Here is an 18,860-nt window from a genome sequence, read left to right as displayed (position 1 = left end):
ATTATTTATTTGTTTTAATCAATCAATCTGAACATTCAATAACTTATTCAAAAATGAATACAAAATTAAGAAAAATCCTAGCAAAGCGAGAAAATATACTGCTCACAATCATTAAAATCCACATTATAGTTTATTGTTATTGTAGGATTTTTTTCTCCCCACTTTTTTCCCCTAAAAATGGTAAAGAAAAAGAAAGTTTGATCAAGGTTCTCGTTGGCCAAATGCATTGGGGTCATTCCATATCATTTCAACAAATTCTCAGGATATCCCATGCACTTCAGTCTAAAATTCTGAATTTGTTACCAATTGTGATTATTCAATTGGCACAAATTTCTAATTTGATTGATTAATACTTTTTGAGGTCTCAGTAGAGTTGCAAATATCTGGCAAATTTCAAGGTGAATTTAAGCTCAGGAATTTTGAAAAAATAGAAACTTTTCATGGGAATTATCTGTTGAAATTAAGCAGAAATTGGGAGTAATTTTAAACCACTGTATCATATCCAAACATAAATGTTGGCATTCATGCAAAAATAATACACTTTAAAAAAACAACTTTTCAACAGTTTTAATTGGAAGTAGAACTTTACAATGAATCAGTTTTATTTCATTGAATTCATGACAAATTCAACAAAACCCTACAATATTTGTAGGAGTTTTTATCCTCAAATTGTTGAAAGAAACCAATTTTTTCCAAAATCATGCTCAAGCCTCAAATTATTTAACAAAATTTCACCAAATTAGATAAATATAGTCACTACCTGTCACCTATTTCTTTGCATATTGTCTCCGTCTTATATACTACATATTATGTCATTTATACATGGAAATGCAAAGTAGCTGTAGGTTCCAAAAATCAAGGTTCCAGAGACTGGGGACCCCCCTGTACCTGAAGGTGCAAAAAAGGGTTAAAAGTGACCAAAAATGATGGAAAAGGTGGTGGAATGGGATTTTAAAAACCACAGAAATTGGTTAAAATTGGAGAGGCCAGAAACAGACAGAAAAAAAGTGGTAAAAAGGGATTAAAGTGTTAATATTGGAATTATTAGTTTAAACTGGGCATGACACATGGTGAAAAGTGGTTAAAAGTGACAATAATGTGTCAACAAATGCAACATTAGGTGGAAAAGTAGTGGAAAGGGTTTATAATTATCGAAAATGCCTTGAAAATGGAAAAAAAACGTGCAGAAAAGGCATTGAAATTTGATGTGAAAGTGTCAGAAATTGGAGTCATGTTGCAAAAATGCATTAAAAGGAGCAAAAATATGGCAGGATGAAAGTGATGAAAATGTTAAAATATGGCAAATTTGGTGTAGTTGTAGAACATTTGTAAAAAGAATAAGAAAAAATGGGCCCAAATTTCTAAAAATAAAATTAGTTTCTTGAAGACATCTGGCGACCCCCTCCCAGTGTCTCGTGACCCCAAGATTGAGAACCCCTGTTTCTCCATCCTCGACACGGCAGAGAGCGAAAAGCAGAGAAAATGATGAAACATGAGAGTAATGAGCAGATGACGACTGTAGAGACTAATTCTATTTAAACTGTGTCTCTAACTAAGTTTCCTATGTTTCTAGTTTCCTCTCACCCTTAAATGAAGACATATTCTCCAGAGTTGACTCATTTTTCTTTCAAAGCTTAAATAACGATGATACATTTCCAGCCCAAACAGAGCGATGCATCTTCTGATTCACCAGCAATCACAATGTTTCGCATGTAAACAAGAAAGATTATGAATTTACATTTTCAGCTCGATGTTATGGGGAATAAATCTGTCCATAAAAGCGTGCACATTAAATCATCATTCCTGAATAGACCATGCTTTTCATCAACAGATGTTTCAGATTGAATGGCTTCTTAATCACATTGGTCATCATCAAGCTCCCATTTCTCATGTAGATATTCAATATCTTTGATTTCCTCACTGCTCGCCTCATTACAGTCATGTTGCCATTAGTGATCAGAAAGGGATGATAAAAGGACATTATTAAAAACAGGCCAAAAGCTGCATCATTTTTAATGTTGTAATAACATAGTTTTTTAATCAGACTTTTTTTTTTAAAAAAGAGTCGTACCAGCAACCTTTGTTTTATGATTTAAAGCAGCCGGCGACGATCCTCATATTACATTTTTTAAGTGGTTCTCAACCATTTCAGCCCGCGACCCCAAAAAATTAAGGTTTCAGAGACCGAGGACCCCCCACTGTAGCTGAAGGTGGGTGAAAAAAAGCATTTTAAAAGATTGGCATGAAATTAAAAATTTGGGGGACCAAATGTAAAGCTTTTTGCATTTAGCAACAAACCACATTTAAAAAGACTAAATCTAAATGTTAAATATTAAAATCTAAATGTCATATCTAAATGTTAAATGTGAATTTTACATTGAAATGTAAATGTTAAATCTAAACATAAATGTTGAATCTAAATCTTAAGTCTAAATGTTAAATCTAAATGTTAAGTCTAAACGTACTTCCGGTGAATTTGCATATTAGCTAAATATTTAATTTCACCCGTGACATTTAGCTTCATTTGGAACATTTAGATGTAGATTGAATATTTAACAGAGATAAGCACCATTAAGTCCTTCCCACACCTGTAGGCTGCAAATAAATACATACATGATACATAAATAAACAAATATTGCGCTGGGCTTAGTGGGCTACATGCAATGGGCTCCGTGCACATCAGTGAGAAATAAACAGTAACATTTAACAACAAACCACGTTTAAAGATTTTATGAGATTTTGACCAGATTTACAGCAATATTTGTGAAATGTGTGAAAAACCTTCTTGTAAAAATACAATGTTCTAATTCTAAATGTGAAATCAAAATCTCAATATTAATTTTTTTCTAAATGTTACATTTAAATGCAAATGTTGAATAAAAATCTAAATGTTAAACCTAAATTTAAATCTTAAATACAAATCTAAATGTTCAATGTTAAATCTAAATTTTAAATATTTTGGTGCTTCCAGTGAAATTGCATATTAGCTAGATATTTAGTTTCAGCCGTGACATTTAGATTGAACGTTTACATTTAAAATGTAACATTTAGATTTACCTTTAAATTTATATTTAACATTTCTATTTAGATTTAACAATGAAATGTTGAATCTAAAATCTGGCGCTTCAAGATAACTATTGTTGTAATTTGCGCCATATAAATCAAGTTGAATTGAAAATCAAGTTGAATTTATGTGTAACATTTAGATTTAGATTCAACATTTAGATTTATATTTAACCTTTTGATTTAGATTCAACCTTTATATTTGAATGTAACATTTAAATTTACATTTAGATTTGCTGCTAAATGTTGCAAAAAAAAAAAGTTGGTTTATTTTATCATGCGCAACTTTACAATTGGCCCATTATTCCACTGCATGGAGCCCTGCTGCACTATTTATTTACTTGTTTATTTGTGTATGTATGTATTTATTTGCAACCTACAGGTGTGGGAGGGGTTTATTGTTGCTGTATGGTTATTATTATTATCTCTGCTGAGTGAACAACTGTTTAAATCTCCCTCTCTGACCGATGCTACTTCCGTCTGCAGCCTCACCATCATCATCATCATCACTTTCAGTCATTTTTCTACCGGAGCTTCTCACGGCAGCTTTGAGGAGCTAAACTTTGGACTTAAAAAAATAAAAATATATATCTGCGTTATATTCAAGAAGGAGAAGAAGAAGAAGGAGAAGAAGCGTGTGACCACCTCGAGCATCAGTGAGAAATAAACAGAAACAGAAGGGAGAGGCGAAGAAGATGATGATGATGATGATGATGATGATGAAGATGATGAACACGCACAGCAGAGACGAGTCGGTGGAACAGATCCGTGGTTTTCTGCTGCAGGTTTACTGAGGAATCCATAGGTTTAACATCAGAGAGGAGAGGATAGAAGAGGAAAGGAGGAGAGAGGAGTAGAGGACCAGAGAGGGACCGGAGAAGGAGGAGAGGGACCGGAGCTGCATGTGAGACCGCTGGTCCTCACACACACGCCGGAGGAAGCGATGAAGCTCCTGACTCTGATCCTCCTCATCGTCATGGGCACAGAACTCACCCAAGTAGGTGGTCTTTTAATTCTTTCTTTATCATAACCCCCCCCCCCTTTTTTTTTAATTTATTTTTTTAAACATAAAGGACAACCGTCATTATCAGCATCGTGCGTTTAATTGGATCCCGTTGACAGATTACCAGATTACCTCCGCCCCCGGTTAAACAGATTATAATCGGATTACAATGTGAATGCATTATTATTGTGTTTGACGGGCGCGGGTGGAACCAGTAAAAACCAATGTATCCGCATCCGCCAAACTGGGAACATATGAGTAGAAACTAGAAAGGATTGTGTGTTATTGGTCAATTTCCTAATCAGAATAATCAATATGCATTTAGCCTTAGAAATAAAATATATGTTTATATTGATATTTCTCTTTAATGTTATTGTTCTAGAACCAGTGCTTTATTGGTGACCAAACTGGGAACTGGTGTTATTGATGCTGTGGAACATTCAGTCCACTCACATCAGGACTCATTAACAAATCACAAATGCATCAATCAATTCCTTACCTGTGGTAGTTTTCTGGAAATGACCCCCCCCACCATCACCACCACCATCACCACCACCACCACCACCCCTACTCCCCTTCTCTTCGCTTCCTCCCCCCTCCCTCCCTCCTTACTGCTGCTCTGTAAAAGGCCATTTACTGCATTACTGCTGCGTTATCATTGTCCTTCATAAATGATCACAAACATTAAGTGTGAGCATTAAGAAGAAGAAGAAGAATAAGTGGATGCTTTCAGTGCCTCCCCCCTTTCACTCCCACCTTCAAAGCTAGCATTAATTGCTCCTGCATGAGCACAAAGTCATCTTTTATGGCCTTCGCTTTGCTTTACGAGTCCAATCGTGGCCCAGTAATTGAACCAAAACATCACGCATGGCACTCAGGTGTTATGACGATAAATTTGCACACGGGTGGTGCTGTTTTTCACGCATAAAGTCAATAAAATGTGGCTGAGCAAGAGGAATACATCAACAGTTGAATTTCCCCTACAATGAATTTATTTTATTGCATAATTGTGACCATCACCAGCCCTCCATAAGGAATAAAACACACTTTATTAAAGGGAGAATATGAAAAGTGATGGCGGTGTTACACCCTGGTGAGGGGGAAGGGAACAGGGAAGAAGGAGTCAGGGTGGGACAATGGAGAAGTAGGAAAGAGTCGACTATTTTAAGGTGAGAGTGCAACGACAAATAAATATCAAAACCCATTTAAACTGGAGAATAACTTTGCATCTCATGCCAAATATTGGGAGGCGATTAATTAATTACAAAGATTAATTCGTATAATCGAGTCCCACCACTGAAATACATTTAACTAAACTAAACTAATCATATTTGTTTGTTTTTTTACTTTCCAAAATTCTATTTTAATGTACTTTACCACTTTGGCAAGTTGGACCACTGAAAAAGATGAGCGAGGTCTGTAATTTTCATCATTGATACACTTCAACTGTGAGAAACAGAATGTGAAAAAAAAATCATAACATTGTGTGATTTTTTGAAATAGTTTATTTGTAAATTGTTGCGTAAAATAAATACTTTGCACCTACAAACATAAGCTAGAACTGTCTCTCACAGAAGTGAAGCTCCTCTATTCTCCACTCGAGTCGTTACCTGTATTAATGTCACCTGTGTGAACCACACCTGAGACACGTGTCAGCTCATGTTGATTAAACCATTCTTTTTTTAGGCTTGTAAACAGCTTTAAAGCTAGGGCTGGGCAATATGAACCAAAACGGTGGCATACGATATAAATCTCAATATTTTTAACTCAATAAAAGTTTTACCAGAGAGATACTTCTGGGTTAAATTGGCAGCTTCACAATATTTTGGCTTTTTCTCCTCTAAGGGACAGCACGTGTGAGTGAGTTCTGTAGTGTGGCTTGTTTAGGGTAAGATGCAAGTATTTTAATACAAAATAAGCTATAAAATAAAAAAAATGTATCGATAGAGGCGATATTATAAGTTTTCTATATTGCCTAAAAAGAATATATTTTGACTCTCGATATATTGCCCAGGCCTACTTCAAATAAAGTCTTACCAGAAAGACAATTCTGGGATATATTTTCTGATGTAAAATGCCAATCAATATGTGCCAGCACGTGTGAGTGAGTTCTGTAGTGTGGCTTGTTCAGAAATCCAGTTTACTGTGCTTTTTTCATGCTGTTCTGACAAATAGTGAAAGTCGCGACTCCTAAAACAAGTAGTGTGATACAATATCTTGAATCTCGATATATCGCCCAGCCCTACTGGGGACATATGAGAGCAGTCAACTGCTGTTAATTGAACCAATATTTTCTTTGGGTTTGTAAACAGCTTGGTTTTGACATCTTTGGTGTGTTTATTAAAAGCTATAATGCTAGGGCTGGGCAATACGCACCAAAAGTCATATATTTTTCATAAAGTCAAATATTTTTTCTAAATAAAATGCCGATATATAATTTAAATCTCAATATTGTAAGTTTCTAAATTGCCAAAAATAGAAAACTCAATATACCTTGAATCTCGATATATTGCCCAGCTCTAGCTACACAGGATCTGATGTTTTTCTATTGAGGAGAGACTATAGTGGTGGTCTGACACACACACACACACACACACACACACACACACACACACACACACACACACACACACACAGATGGAAGCCACCACTCAGGCAGAGGGACAGAGACTTGCTGCTGGTTGTACTTTAGTTTTTAGTTTTTAGTGACAATGACAGTGAGTGGTGCAGGTTGAGAACCATCGTAACAATGATGGCCTCCATCTGATGTCCTCAGAGCGAGGGTCGTCTGCTGCTTGAAGACAGGTCAATAGTCCTGTCCTCCAGTCCTGTCTGTCAGGAGAAAACACACAGACAAGGAGCACCAAAGGGTCCTTTTCTTTTTATCGCATTGTATCTTCCATAGATTTTAGTGCAGTTTGTTGCAAATCCAGGATTTCAAGGTTTATTTTGAATTTTTTTGTAGTTATCTTTAGACTACTTGTTTTTTTTGGAGTCGTTACTTGTGGTTTTTGTTATTCTTTTGTGTATTTTTGTTATCATTTTTACATTTTTCTGTAATTCCATGTTTTTTGATTTTGTAATTTTTCTATATTTCTGTTAGCTTTGCTTATTCTTATCTTCTGACTATCTGTGTATTTTTGTTGTAGTTAAGTGTGTTTTGGGAGTCAGTATTTAAGTGCATATGTTGCCTTTTTGCATATTTTTTGTTTTGTGTGTTATGTTGTCCTTTTGTGTATTTTTTGTTCTCATTTAAAAAAAAGAAAATTCTGTAATTTCATATTTATTTTGTGCATGTTTGTTGTTGTTTTGTATGTTTTTGGATTCATTTTAGATGTTTTTGGTGTCATTATTTGTGTGTTTTTGTGGTCACTTTCTATATATTTGTGTTCCCTGTGCTTGTTTTTTATAGTCATCGTCTGATTATTTGTGTAATTTTGTTTGTTTTTTGAGTCGTTATTGTTGTGTATTTTTTGTTTTGTGTGTTTCTGTTATTCTTTTGTGATTTTTGTTGTCAATTTGTATAGTTTTTATTTAATTTTGTATTTTTTTCATTATGAGTCATTTTTTTGGGGCGGACTACATAAAATCAGATTTGGGGCCGCACGTGGCCCGTGGACCTCCAGTTGCCTATGTCTGCTTTATTTGAAGTCATCCTCAAATTTTCGCTTGACATATTTTCTTAGAGGTTTAAAAACAGTCCCAGATTGTTAATGTAAGTGACTCTTAAATAATCATTCCAATTTTTATGGTGAAACGGAGCCAGGCTCGGGTTGAATTGTAATGTGCGTGGTGTGATTGGCAGCTGGGGTTGAAGCTATTTATTATTCCGTATGGCTGACTGAGCGACCAAGCAAAAGGCAGAGAGAGAAAGTGAGCAGAAGACGTGTAGGTGGAGGTATACGCTGCATTCTGTGCTGCACAGGCTGCTGGAAATGGGATTTATCGCTGCTTTGTGAACACTTTTTTTTTAAATGCTTAGAGTACAAACTGTGAGGGCACACTCACACTGATGTATGCACGCAATGTAAACAACTGTTCACTGTTAGCGTGGCGCTAATAGGCATGTCTATATGGAAAGTATTCAGGTAATTTAGTGGATTAAATTATATATCGTATTTAATTGTTTTAAATTGTTCCATTGATTCTTGAGACATTACTTTTTATTTCTGAATGGATTTATTTCTTACATAACAGAAGCCAAACAGACTGCCAAACTGTTTTTCAGCAAGTTTACTTTGATCTCCAACTGTCAACTTCCAGTCTTCTTCAGAGGTGTCTGCTGATCACTTTGATGTTTCCTCGACTTCCGCGTAATAATTTCAGCACATTCTTTTTGAATAATATGTTAAGGCTTCATTTATTCAGACAACAGTTTTTCAGGAAATGTACTTTGATCTCCTGACATGTTTCAACTGTGAACTGCCAGTCATCTTCAGAGGCGTCTGCTGATAGCTTTGATGTTTCCTTGATTAGTCAAAGAAACATCCTATTATTCAAAAATAAGACTTGCTTGGAATTATTACACGGAAGTCAAGAAAACATCAAAGCAATCAGCAGATGCCTCCGAAGAAGACTGGCAGTATGTATTCAGACAACTTTTTTCAGGAAATGTAATTTGATCTGACATATTTTGACTGTCAACTGCCAGTCTTCTTCAAAGGCGTCTGCTCATCGCTTTGATGTTTCCTTGACTTCCGTATAATAATTCTGTTATTTTTGTGTTTTGTTTTTAAATAATATATTATGGTTTTATTTATTCAGACAACTGTTTTTCAGCACAAGTACTTTGATCTCCTGACATGTTTCGACTGTCAACTGACAGTCTTCCTCAGTGGCTTCTGCAGATCGCTTTGATGTGTCCTTATGAGTTCTTTCTGCAAATTCTAAATATTCCCTTATTTTATTTGTGTTTATCTATTCTGTTATTTGATTGGTTATTTAATTTTTGTCACACGTTGGTTATCTCGAATATATCTTTAAATTCTTGTGTTAATAAACGTTACGGTGCATTTTTACCTTAACGAGGTTTAAATGCAACATGTTACCAATCTAAGTGAAGGATTTACAGATTGAATAGTAATAAAAGTGCAGTTTGAGTAGATTACAGTGCTCTGCATTGAAAGTAGCCTGGATGTTTAAATGATCATGTTCAGCAGATACTAAATCAAAGCCGCCGCAGCTCAGAGAGTCGTTTTGAAGAGAAAAGCCATTAGAGACCTGTGTGCTGCACTTCACTAAACTGCAGTGTATAACACAGGGCTGTAATGGTACTGCTGATGTTCTACTGACCCCTGCCTAGAATCAATAAAGCTCTATGACGGCGAGTGCTCATCTGAAAGGTCACAGAGGCACGAGGGGCTCTATGGAGAGAGAGAGAGAGAGAGAAAATGGGATGTAGGGGAATGTAGAAGCACAAACCATCTGTTGGTTTACCAGGAAAATGCATTAGAGAGTCAAAGCCTCGACTCAGGGCCACACTTTGCTATTCTGGGGAATTCATGTTTCACGCAGCACTTTTGAACCTCTGTGATGCCATGGATGAGGTTATTCAGATCTGTTGGTTTGGACTCAAGCTCTGGATGAAGATATTTTTAACTTTTAATTCATCTGAATCAGTGTTTAACAAAGAAGCATGAATGAACCTGGAAGATTTCATTACTTTCATCTTATTTGGCTCTCCAGGGTTGAGGGTTTGGGGGCGGAGAAAAGGATTGCAGCCGGCCGCTGGGGGGCGTGCTCGTGCAACCTCTTAAAGGCACCTCGCTCGCCCCTGCTGCTGCTACTATGGGGGATGGAAGAGGGGCAAAAAAGGCCTTGAAATATGATCCTGATCGCTTCATTCTGTATAGTTCAGCCTGTCGCAGATGACGTGAAACGACCTTGGGTAGATCTGATTCAGAAACAGGCTAAGCATAATTGTTCGTCAGCCTTGGAGTCCAGGTCTCAGGCAGTAAATCCAATATGGTGTCCGAGTTAGATCCCATCCCGTGTAGACGTTCCAAAGTAGCATCCTGCTCACTTTTGAGTTTGTTTATCGCATGAGTCTAAGTGTTAGGAGTCCAGCACAATCCATCAGAAATGACTGGCAGCCTTCCCAGAACAGCTGCCAACGTAATCCGGACGTTGCGATAGGTCGGAAAACTGCCGGCTGCAATCAGCAGCATACCTGTAGCCATGATTCCAATTATGTAAACGTCTTCCACGTCCTCAGTGAAAAGGATTGACAGACACACGATCCTCCACTTGTTCCAGGAGTCCATCGTGGATCTCACCACAAATGTTTCGTCAGGACAGGCGGGCTCACCTCTGCCCGTTCTTTTTGTCGAAAAAATGTGGTCGATTGCATTGAGAGACCAGCTGATCAATTCCATAATTTCAGTGACCATAAACAGGATTATTTATTTATATTTATGCCTAAAAATGATTTATACTAGTATATTATTTATGTTTTTAATGATTGCATTTGTTAATACTTTACAAATATGCTGTTATTTGTATTGTTTAACTGTCATGACAGCAGGGGCCAAAAAAATGGCGATTTTCACATTATCAACATTCATGTCAGCATTTAGAATAACAACTATAATCAGAGCATTTATGCAGGAATGAACAAAGCATTTGTGGTCATTGTTTGTGCTTTTGTTGTTGTTTGTTGGGTTATTGTTCCGATCCAATCCATTGTATTTATAGACCAAAGTGCTGCACAATAAAACATAAAACCCAGATAAACAACAATGTCAAATACCAGCATTTAAAGAACATTTTTAATAAAAAACAAGTTATTGTTGTTTAGAGTATTTTTTGTGACACTTTTTCATTTTTTTGTGGTCGTTTTGTACATTTTTATCTCACTTAGTGTGTTTGGAGCCATTTTTGTCTTGATTTGTTGTCATTTTTGTGTACATTTGTTATTGTTGTGTGTGTTTTTGTTGCTTTGCAGATTTCTTTGTCATTTTAAATAATTTCTTGTCATTTTGTGTTTTTTCTTGTTGTCGTTTAGAGTGTTTTTGGGGGCGCTTTGTGTTATTTTGTGCATTTGTCTCTCGTTTTGTGCACTTTTGTTGATGGTTTATATATTTTTGTTGTCATTTAATGTGTTTGTTGCTATTTTAGAGTGATTTTCGTGTACACGTTTTATTGTTGTCATTCTGTATATTTTCTTGTCATTTTGTTTTTTGTTGTAGTTTTTTGCGCGTTAGCAGTCATTTTGTGCATTTTGTTCAGTATATATATATATATATTTTTAGTCAATTTGTGTGTTTACTTTGAGAGTCACACAAAATTAGACCCAAGAGCCGCATGTGGCCCCCGGGCCAACAGTTGCCCATGTCTGGTATTTCAGGGGCGTGTCATGTGTGGGAAAATAAGGAAAAAAATACGGGTTTTTATTTTGCATGCTTTATCTATGTGAGTGCAGTCTTATTCACACTTCTACAATAGATGGCCATGCTTTTGTTGTTTTTTCTTTTTTGTTCTCACACACTGTTGTTCACTGTGTTCTCACAGTTTTCCACCATCGACCCACGTATAAAGGAATCAGTAGTAAACTTTTATTAGTTTACTTTTGGTTTGACCTCCTTTTTCTTTATTGCTCTACAGCAAAGATGAGCAACTTTTATCACAGCGGGGGCCACAAAAATATAATTATCTGATCTGAGAGTCACATTATTCAGCTTTAGAGTTATTACCAATTTGAGCATTAATACAGGAAAAAACAACAGGTTTGTGTGTGTTCTTGGAGTCATTTTGTGTATATTTTTCTCATTTTGTATGTTTTTTAATCTAGCGTTGTGTGTGTTTGTATCTTCATATTGTGTAATTTTGTCAGCATATATATTTTTGGTTTTTAAGTGTTTTACTCTGTTTTGTTAGTTTTTGGATTCATCTTGTTGTTTTTAATAGTTGAGAACCAGTGCTTTGGTGTTTTTTGCTCTAATTAAAGAAAAGAAAGAAAAAAACAAAACCAAAACAAACATTTTTGGTTCCAGTAATACCAAAACCAACCACACGATGGCGCTGGAGTCTCACAAATGTTATTTTGGAGCTGGATCTGAAATCCTCCTGCATCCCATCCATAAAACATGACTCTGTGCCGTATGGCGCCTCTGTTCTAGCAATGCGACACAACATCTGCGGTCTTTCCAACATCTGGATTCAATCGGCTCTCATTTTTAAACGCAGCGGGTAAAATAATTAAAAAAAAAAAAAAAAAAAAAAAAAACGGGCATTGACCGTGCGTAATGGAAGCCGGTGCGCTCTTGTGCCAGAGACGTCTCCATTTACGCATTGGGGGATAGAAATGTCACTGTCTGCTGGGATCGATCTCCAAATAGTCCTCTACTCTTTTTCCATCCCTCCCTATAATATACCAATGAACAGATGAACCCAACCTGGCTGACATTATTGCGTCTGGAGATAAAGATAGACGCGTAGTACCTCCTCCCCTCCTCTCTCGTCCTTTTGGACCCGCCTGTGTGTAATCACGGAGCGCAGGAGGCGGACCGTCGTGCGTCAGGCAAATAGTAAGAAGAGAGAAGTGGAGAAGAGAAGCAGCAGTGTGTGTGTGAACCATCCACTGGACCAGGACCACAGCGCGTAATTCACACCTGTTTTTGGAGCTCTACCGCCGGGTTCTGCCTCTGCCAGTGCGCGCAGCTTTGCTTTGGAGATGTCCAGAAAACGAGCATCGGATCCGGAGTCCCGGGTGAAGCACCAGCACCAGCCTGCAGCTCTGGGCACCATGGAGCCCCTTCCCTGCTTCACCCCGGAGGAGTCCGTAGAATGAAAACAGGATCAGTTTAGAAAAAAAAAATTCATTCAAGTGTGAATAAAAAGAGCAAAGATGTCGGTGCCTTTGCTGAAGATCGGCGTCGTGCTAAGCACCATGGCGATGATCACCAACTGGATGTCGCAGACCCTCCCCTCCCTGGTGGGGCTCAACACCACCAAGCTCACAGCGGCGCAGGGAGGAGGAGGAGGAGGGTACCCGGACCGGAGCACCGGAGTAAGTTTCACCTTCAGCCTCCACTCATCACATCGAAATAATCCCAACATGTGATGGACCTGCTTCATAATCACTGGTTCTTCTTCTTCTTCTTCTTCTTGATGCGTTGACGTGACACACAAAGATATTTTGCGTTTTTCCAACTTGATGGATTGAAATGCAAAATGTCACATCAAGCTGTGCACTTTCCCTCTGAGAACAGGAAAAACCAAATCGATTCGCCGATTTATCGCGATTACCGTATCGATCCAAATTCGGGCTGAATCGTTTCTTTTTATAATTTTTTTAAATTAATCATGCTATAGTGTCGGCCTCATTAATGGTATAATTTACTGACAAATGTCGAAGGTAAAAATTGCCACGAGCAGGATTATTTTTAACTTAATCAAAAAGATTGGGTTTGTTGTAAGAAAAAATCGATTTGGCGATATATAACGCAATGTTTCACCTCGCTAATATCCCAAAAAAAAATGTCCAAATCAATTTTTTAAAATTATGTTTTATATCGAGAGAATTAAAAAAAAAAAAAAAAAAAAACATTTAATCGCACTAACACATGTACACTCCCAGTCACTAGGTGTCAGTGAACACTACCTGCTTCCAAGAGGGAACACCTGCGTGCACGAGCCCAGTTGTCCTCGTGCACAGCTCTTTTTACAAGTTTGAGTCGGCATTGCTCATACAAGCTGCTGGTTCTGCTTCCCTGGCACTTTTCCCTCTACGTTATACTCGCCACCAGTGAAAAGTGAAAATCTGTTTTCAAAGAACCCGATGCGCACCGGGCACGAGCACGAGCACGTACGACGGCCTTATGTAAACATATCGTCAGAATGATTGACAGTTAGGAGGACCAATAGTTAAGATGATTCACCCAGAAGTTGTAGCCAAATTAACATCGTCCACAATATCTTTAATTGCACTTTATTTTCTTAAAACATACTGGGCACTTTTATAGATGTATGTGGTTACTTAAAAAAAAAAGAAAAAAGAACAACTTAAAAGAATCAGAATCTGTTGTAGAAGCAAAAGATAAACTTTTTTGAAAACTGTAATTTGACAGTTTGATAAACATACAACTTGAGACATTGGTGCTTGAATTAAGGTTAGTTAGCATTTACTTGTTCTTGCAACTTTAATAAATTGTATTTCACACCACTTTGTGCTTGTGAAGGTGAAATTTGTAATTATTGAAATTGCAATATATTGCAATGTATATCGTATTGTTTAGTATCGGGATATATCATATCATAATTTTAATAATTTGGAACAATTTAAAAACTTAACAGAATTAGAAAAGAAGTTACACTTTTTTGAAAAATGTAATCTGACAGTTTGATAAACACAATACAGTTGGTAACCATTTACTTCTTCTCACAAGTTTAAAATGAAATACATTTCATTTCATACGATTTTGTATTTGAATCGTGTATCGTATCGTCAGATTCATGGCAATGCACAGCCCTAAGCAGGAGTTATTTTTCCCTCCTGTCACAGCTAATGTGTGAATGAGAAACGTTCTATTCTAGGGTAGAGACCAGAGTCACAGTGAAGTGTCTCGTTCAGGGTGTTGGTGGAACAGCAGGAGCTGCACATTCTTTTTTTAAAGTGAAATCAGAACAATGGGCGATCAAAGGGTGCATCACTGAAACAGCATTTTTTCAGTCAATTTGTATGTTTTTGGAGTCAAGTTGCATATTTTGTTGGTTTATTTCTTTCTTCTTTTTTTTTTAATACATTTTTGTTATTTTGTGCATTTTACTCTCATTTGTGTGTTTTGGGATTCATTCGGTGCATTTTTCAGTCCTTTTGCCATGTGTTTGGAGTCACTTTGTTTTCATATTGTGCATTTGTTTTGTAACTTTGTTAGTTTTTTTTGGAGTCAATTTATGTTTTTTTGGACTCTGGTTGTGTGCCGAGGGCTGTCAAACTCATTGAAGTTCAGGGGCAGAATATGGAGCAGTCTGATCTCAGGAGTGCCATTGATTTTATGTGGAAAAACAAGTATTTTCAACATTATTGTGCCCTAGTTAGCACCTCTACGTATACATAAAATACAAAATATGTAAGAAACCAACAATATCCAAGCAATAAGTGACATATCAGTCCCAACAGGATCTTCACTTTAAATTTCCTACATTTTGTGACCGATTGTTAATTAATTAAGCAAAATGTTAAGTATAATTTGAGGAAAATTGATCGATTTTCTAAGAAATCAGATTTTTTTCAACAGTTTAACATTAAAAATGACTACAATCATGCGATATAAGCACTGGGAAAACTGTGAGCCCCTGTAAATACTGTTGAGTTTCATTTACACTATCACTTCTCCTGCGGGCCAAATTGGATGCTCCAAAGAGCCGAATTTGGGCCCCGAGCCATGAGTTTGACATACGTCATTTAAACATATCAACACAAATCACTGATCTTTCCATTCTGAGGTCATCATCGTGCCCGTTTTCCTTCATCCGTTCTCATTAGAGACACTTTTGTGTAAATCACTGAGTGTTAAATGTGGGCTTTTCTTTGTCAGCACATTCTTCCTGAAAATGTGCTGCCAACATAGTGTGAGGCTGAGTGAAGTCACTCCATCTCACTAATTGAAATGATCAGCAAGTCCAACCTGTGCTGAGGCGGTGGAGAAAAGTCACGTCATCCTGATAATAGCCCGTCAACGTCAGCGTAAGAACTGGAGCTTTAGAGCTGGACAAAATAATCCTCCTCACACACACACATTAAAAACAACATAATGCACATTATAAGCATCCTTTGAGTGAGTTTGGAGACACACAATGCTATAGTCCAATGGTTTCTTGTGTGTTTGCAGAAAACTGTGTTTCCATAGATATTTTATTTAATCATTTCTTTGTAAATGTTGAATTGGTTTCATTTATAAATCTTAATTGGATCCAAAAGGCTCAACATTATCAGCCACTTTCAACTGTTCACACTAACGTACACAACAATAAATATATTAGCCTGGCTCACATTTAGTAAAATAAGCTAATATCAGGAAGGAGAAGTTTGCACACATTTAGTTTACTGGAGTTTGGAAAAAGCGAATTAATTAGAAATGTATGTTAGAAGTACAGTACCTGCTTATCCTGCAAGTGTCAAAGCAGTAGCTGGAGGCAGTAATTATGAATTATTTACTTTATTCGTTAATTCACAATAAAAGCTATAGCAATGTACAAAATGCTATTAATAATAATAATAATAATAATAATAATAATAATAATAATAATAATAATAATAATAATAATAATAATAGATTATAAAGACAAACTGCATTTCCCAAAGAAAATGCAGGTGAGGAGTCAGTATTACCCCTCAGAGTCAGTATAACTCCTCGGAGTCAGTATGATGTCACTGTCCCAATAGGTTTGAATGGGTCATTTTTGAATTTATTTTTCTCTAGCTGTGTTTTACCCGTGTTTTAGCTGTGATTTAGCAACGTGTTTTAGCCATGTGTTAGCCACATTTGAGCAGTGTGTTAGCCGTCTGTAAGCTGTGCGTTAGCCGTGTTTTAGCCATTTCATGCACTAAGAATCTGTCCAGGATTTAGGATACAGTTCCTTGCAACCCTAATTCAGATATAAGCGTATTAATTTAAAATGGCCTGGATGTACAGTACATAGTGATTTGAATTACACCTAAAACACAAACAGAAACACTGGATACGGGTGGAGGTAATCTACATCCATAGCTACAGATGCTCTGGAGGGCTTTGACAGAACAATGGCTGCCAATACACAGTGAATATTTATATATTAAGTAACAGGATGCCGCTTGAACTAGTGAAGATGGGCTTTCTTATCTTTCACGTTATCTATTTCCTGTTTACGGTGCTTTGATGTTATTATGTCATAAAACCTTTAAATGGGGGAATTGTAGGTGTGTTTTTTGTGTTTGTTTTGCATTATGTCATCTTTATCCTCCTGCGTTCATCTTAAGCTCTTTTCTTTTTTATTTATTTGACCTCCTCGTTGTCTCCAGGTGTTGCCAGCGAACCCAGAGGAATCATGGCAGGTGTACAGTTCAGCCCAGGACAGTGAGGGGAGGTGCGTCTGCACGGTGGTGGCCCCCCAGCAGTCCATGTGCTCACGGGACGCTCGCACCAAACAGCTGAGGCAGCTTTTGGAGAAGGTGATTATCAATTAACTCACATGTGTCAAACTCAAGGCCCGGGGGCCAAATCGGGCCCTTTAGAGCATCCAATTCGGCCAACAAAAGACAGTAAAAATGGTTGAGAAAACATTTATTATTGTGTGAATTAGCAAATAATTTAGTTGTAGATATCTCAAATAGAACTCCACAATATTTTTAGGGGTTTGAAGTTTTCCCACACTTTATATCACATGAATTCAGTCATCTTTGAATCTCAAATTATGGAAATAAATCTAAATTTTTCCAAAAAATCTTGAATTTTCTCACAAATAAGTCTACTAAATTCCGCAATGTTTGGTTACAAAATGAATAATTTTGAAGAGAAGATCCTGCAAGGAGCAATATTGAAAACTAGGGCTCAATAATGTTGTAAAATTGCTCTTTTTCCCCCCCACCTAAAATCTGCGGCCCACTTGAGATGAAACAGGTCCTTATTTGGCCCCTGAACTAAAATGAGTTTGACACCCCTGAATTAACTCGTCTGCATCACTTCAACAATCAAAGCCACCACCACACACCGCCCCGTGTTACTGTGATTGGTTTCTGTTTGTAGAGCTAGCGTAGAAATCAGGCTCTAATGAGTTCCCTGGATACTCAGAGCATCACAAGAGGCGTTTTTCTCCATAAGGGCCGATTGCACAGCCTGGTGACATCATAAAAACCTCAATTCATGATGTCATCAGGCTCAATAGTGCGTGCATGGAAAACCGATGGCACGACCAAATCAACAGATTTCTGTGTAGTAAACAGGAAATTATCCAAGTGTAAAAACATGCACGCTGAGTCTGAGGCCCCAGCGACTTCTTTGACGAGTGAGTGCAGGCAGACGTTGTAACACCGGGGTGGGCAACTCCAGTCCTCGAGGGCCGGATTCCTGAGACTTTTAGCTGTGTCCCTACTCCAACACACCTGAATCAAATGAATGGCTCATTATCATGCTTCTGCAGTACTTGGTGACAACACTTTGGTTTCAACCGGGTGTGTTGGAGTTGTGCTGGAGTGTCCTACTCCTGGCCAAAAATGGTCCAAAAGTGGCCAAAACAGGCAGGAAAAGAGTGAAAAGTGACTAAAATGGACCAAAAGCAGTCAAGAGTGGCCAGAAAATTGGCGAATAAAGAGGAACGAGGTGGTATTTAATGGCAAAATGTAGCTTAAATGGGTCAAATGTGGTAAATTACAGTAAAAAAGGGCAAAAATGTGCAACAAAAAGAGGCAAAATATAGGGTACACAGGAAACAAGTGGTATTTATTGGGAAAAGTTAGCTTATTTGAATGAAAAGTGGCCAAAGAATTAAAGAAAGGACAAAAATTTGATAAACGTATCAAGAAGAACTTGCAAAAACTGACAAAAAAATAGAAAAAAAAGGAACATTTATTAGCAAAAGGTAGTTAAAATCTGTAAACAGTGTTAGAAGTTTTTTATGGTTTTCTGTGGAAATAATAATTAAAATTAAGACATAAAGGGGGGGTTGTTTGTGTATGCTGAATTAATTTTTAATGGGATCCACACTGGCAATGGTTCCCACTCATCTGTATTGACAATTTGGATATTTTGCCATAACTTTGGTTCTATTTGATATAGAAGCATGATCTCAGTGGCGAATTATAGGATTTCAGGGTCAA

General features: G+C 37.1%; 1 protein-coding gene across 2 annotated transcripts in view; it reads left to right on the top strand.

Moving 5' to 3' along the window:
• The first annotated feature begins 3,534 nt into the window (after positions 1–3,534).
• olfm1b (olfactomedin 1b) overlaps positions 3,535–18,860 on the top strand; it is a 32,134-nt gene continuing 16,808 nt past the window's right edge. The window contains exons 1-2 of one of the 2 annotated variants that reach the window (XM_028462649.1): positions 3,535–4,060; positions 17,067–17,216. In XM_028462649.1, the coding sequence (XP_028318450.1) occupies positions 4,007–4,060; positions 17,067–17,216 (204 nt within the window). In that variant the 5' untranslated portion in view covers positions 3,535–4,006. Of the gene's footprint in view, positions 4,061–12,507; positions 13,074–17,066; positions 17,217–18,860 lie in introns of those variants that run through there. The other variant, XM_028462648.1, reaches the window with a different exon arrangement.

Source organism: Gouania willdenowi, chromosome 12, assembly GCF_900634775.1.
Source record: "Gouania willdenowi chromosome 12, fGouWil2.1, whole genome shotgun sequence".
Classification (NCBI taxonomy): Eukaryota; Metazoa; Chordata; class Actinopteri; order Blenniiformes; family Gobiesocidae; genus Gouania; species Gouania willdenowi.
Note: the sequence above shows the minus strand (reverse complement) of the source record. Positions and strands in the feature narration are given on the sequence as shown.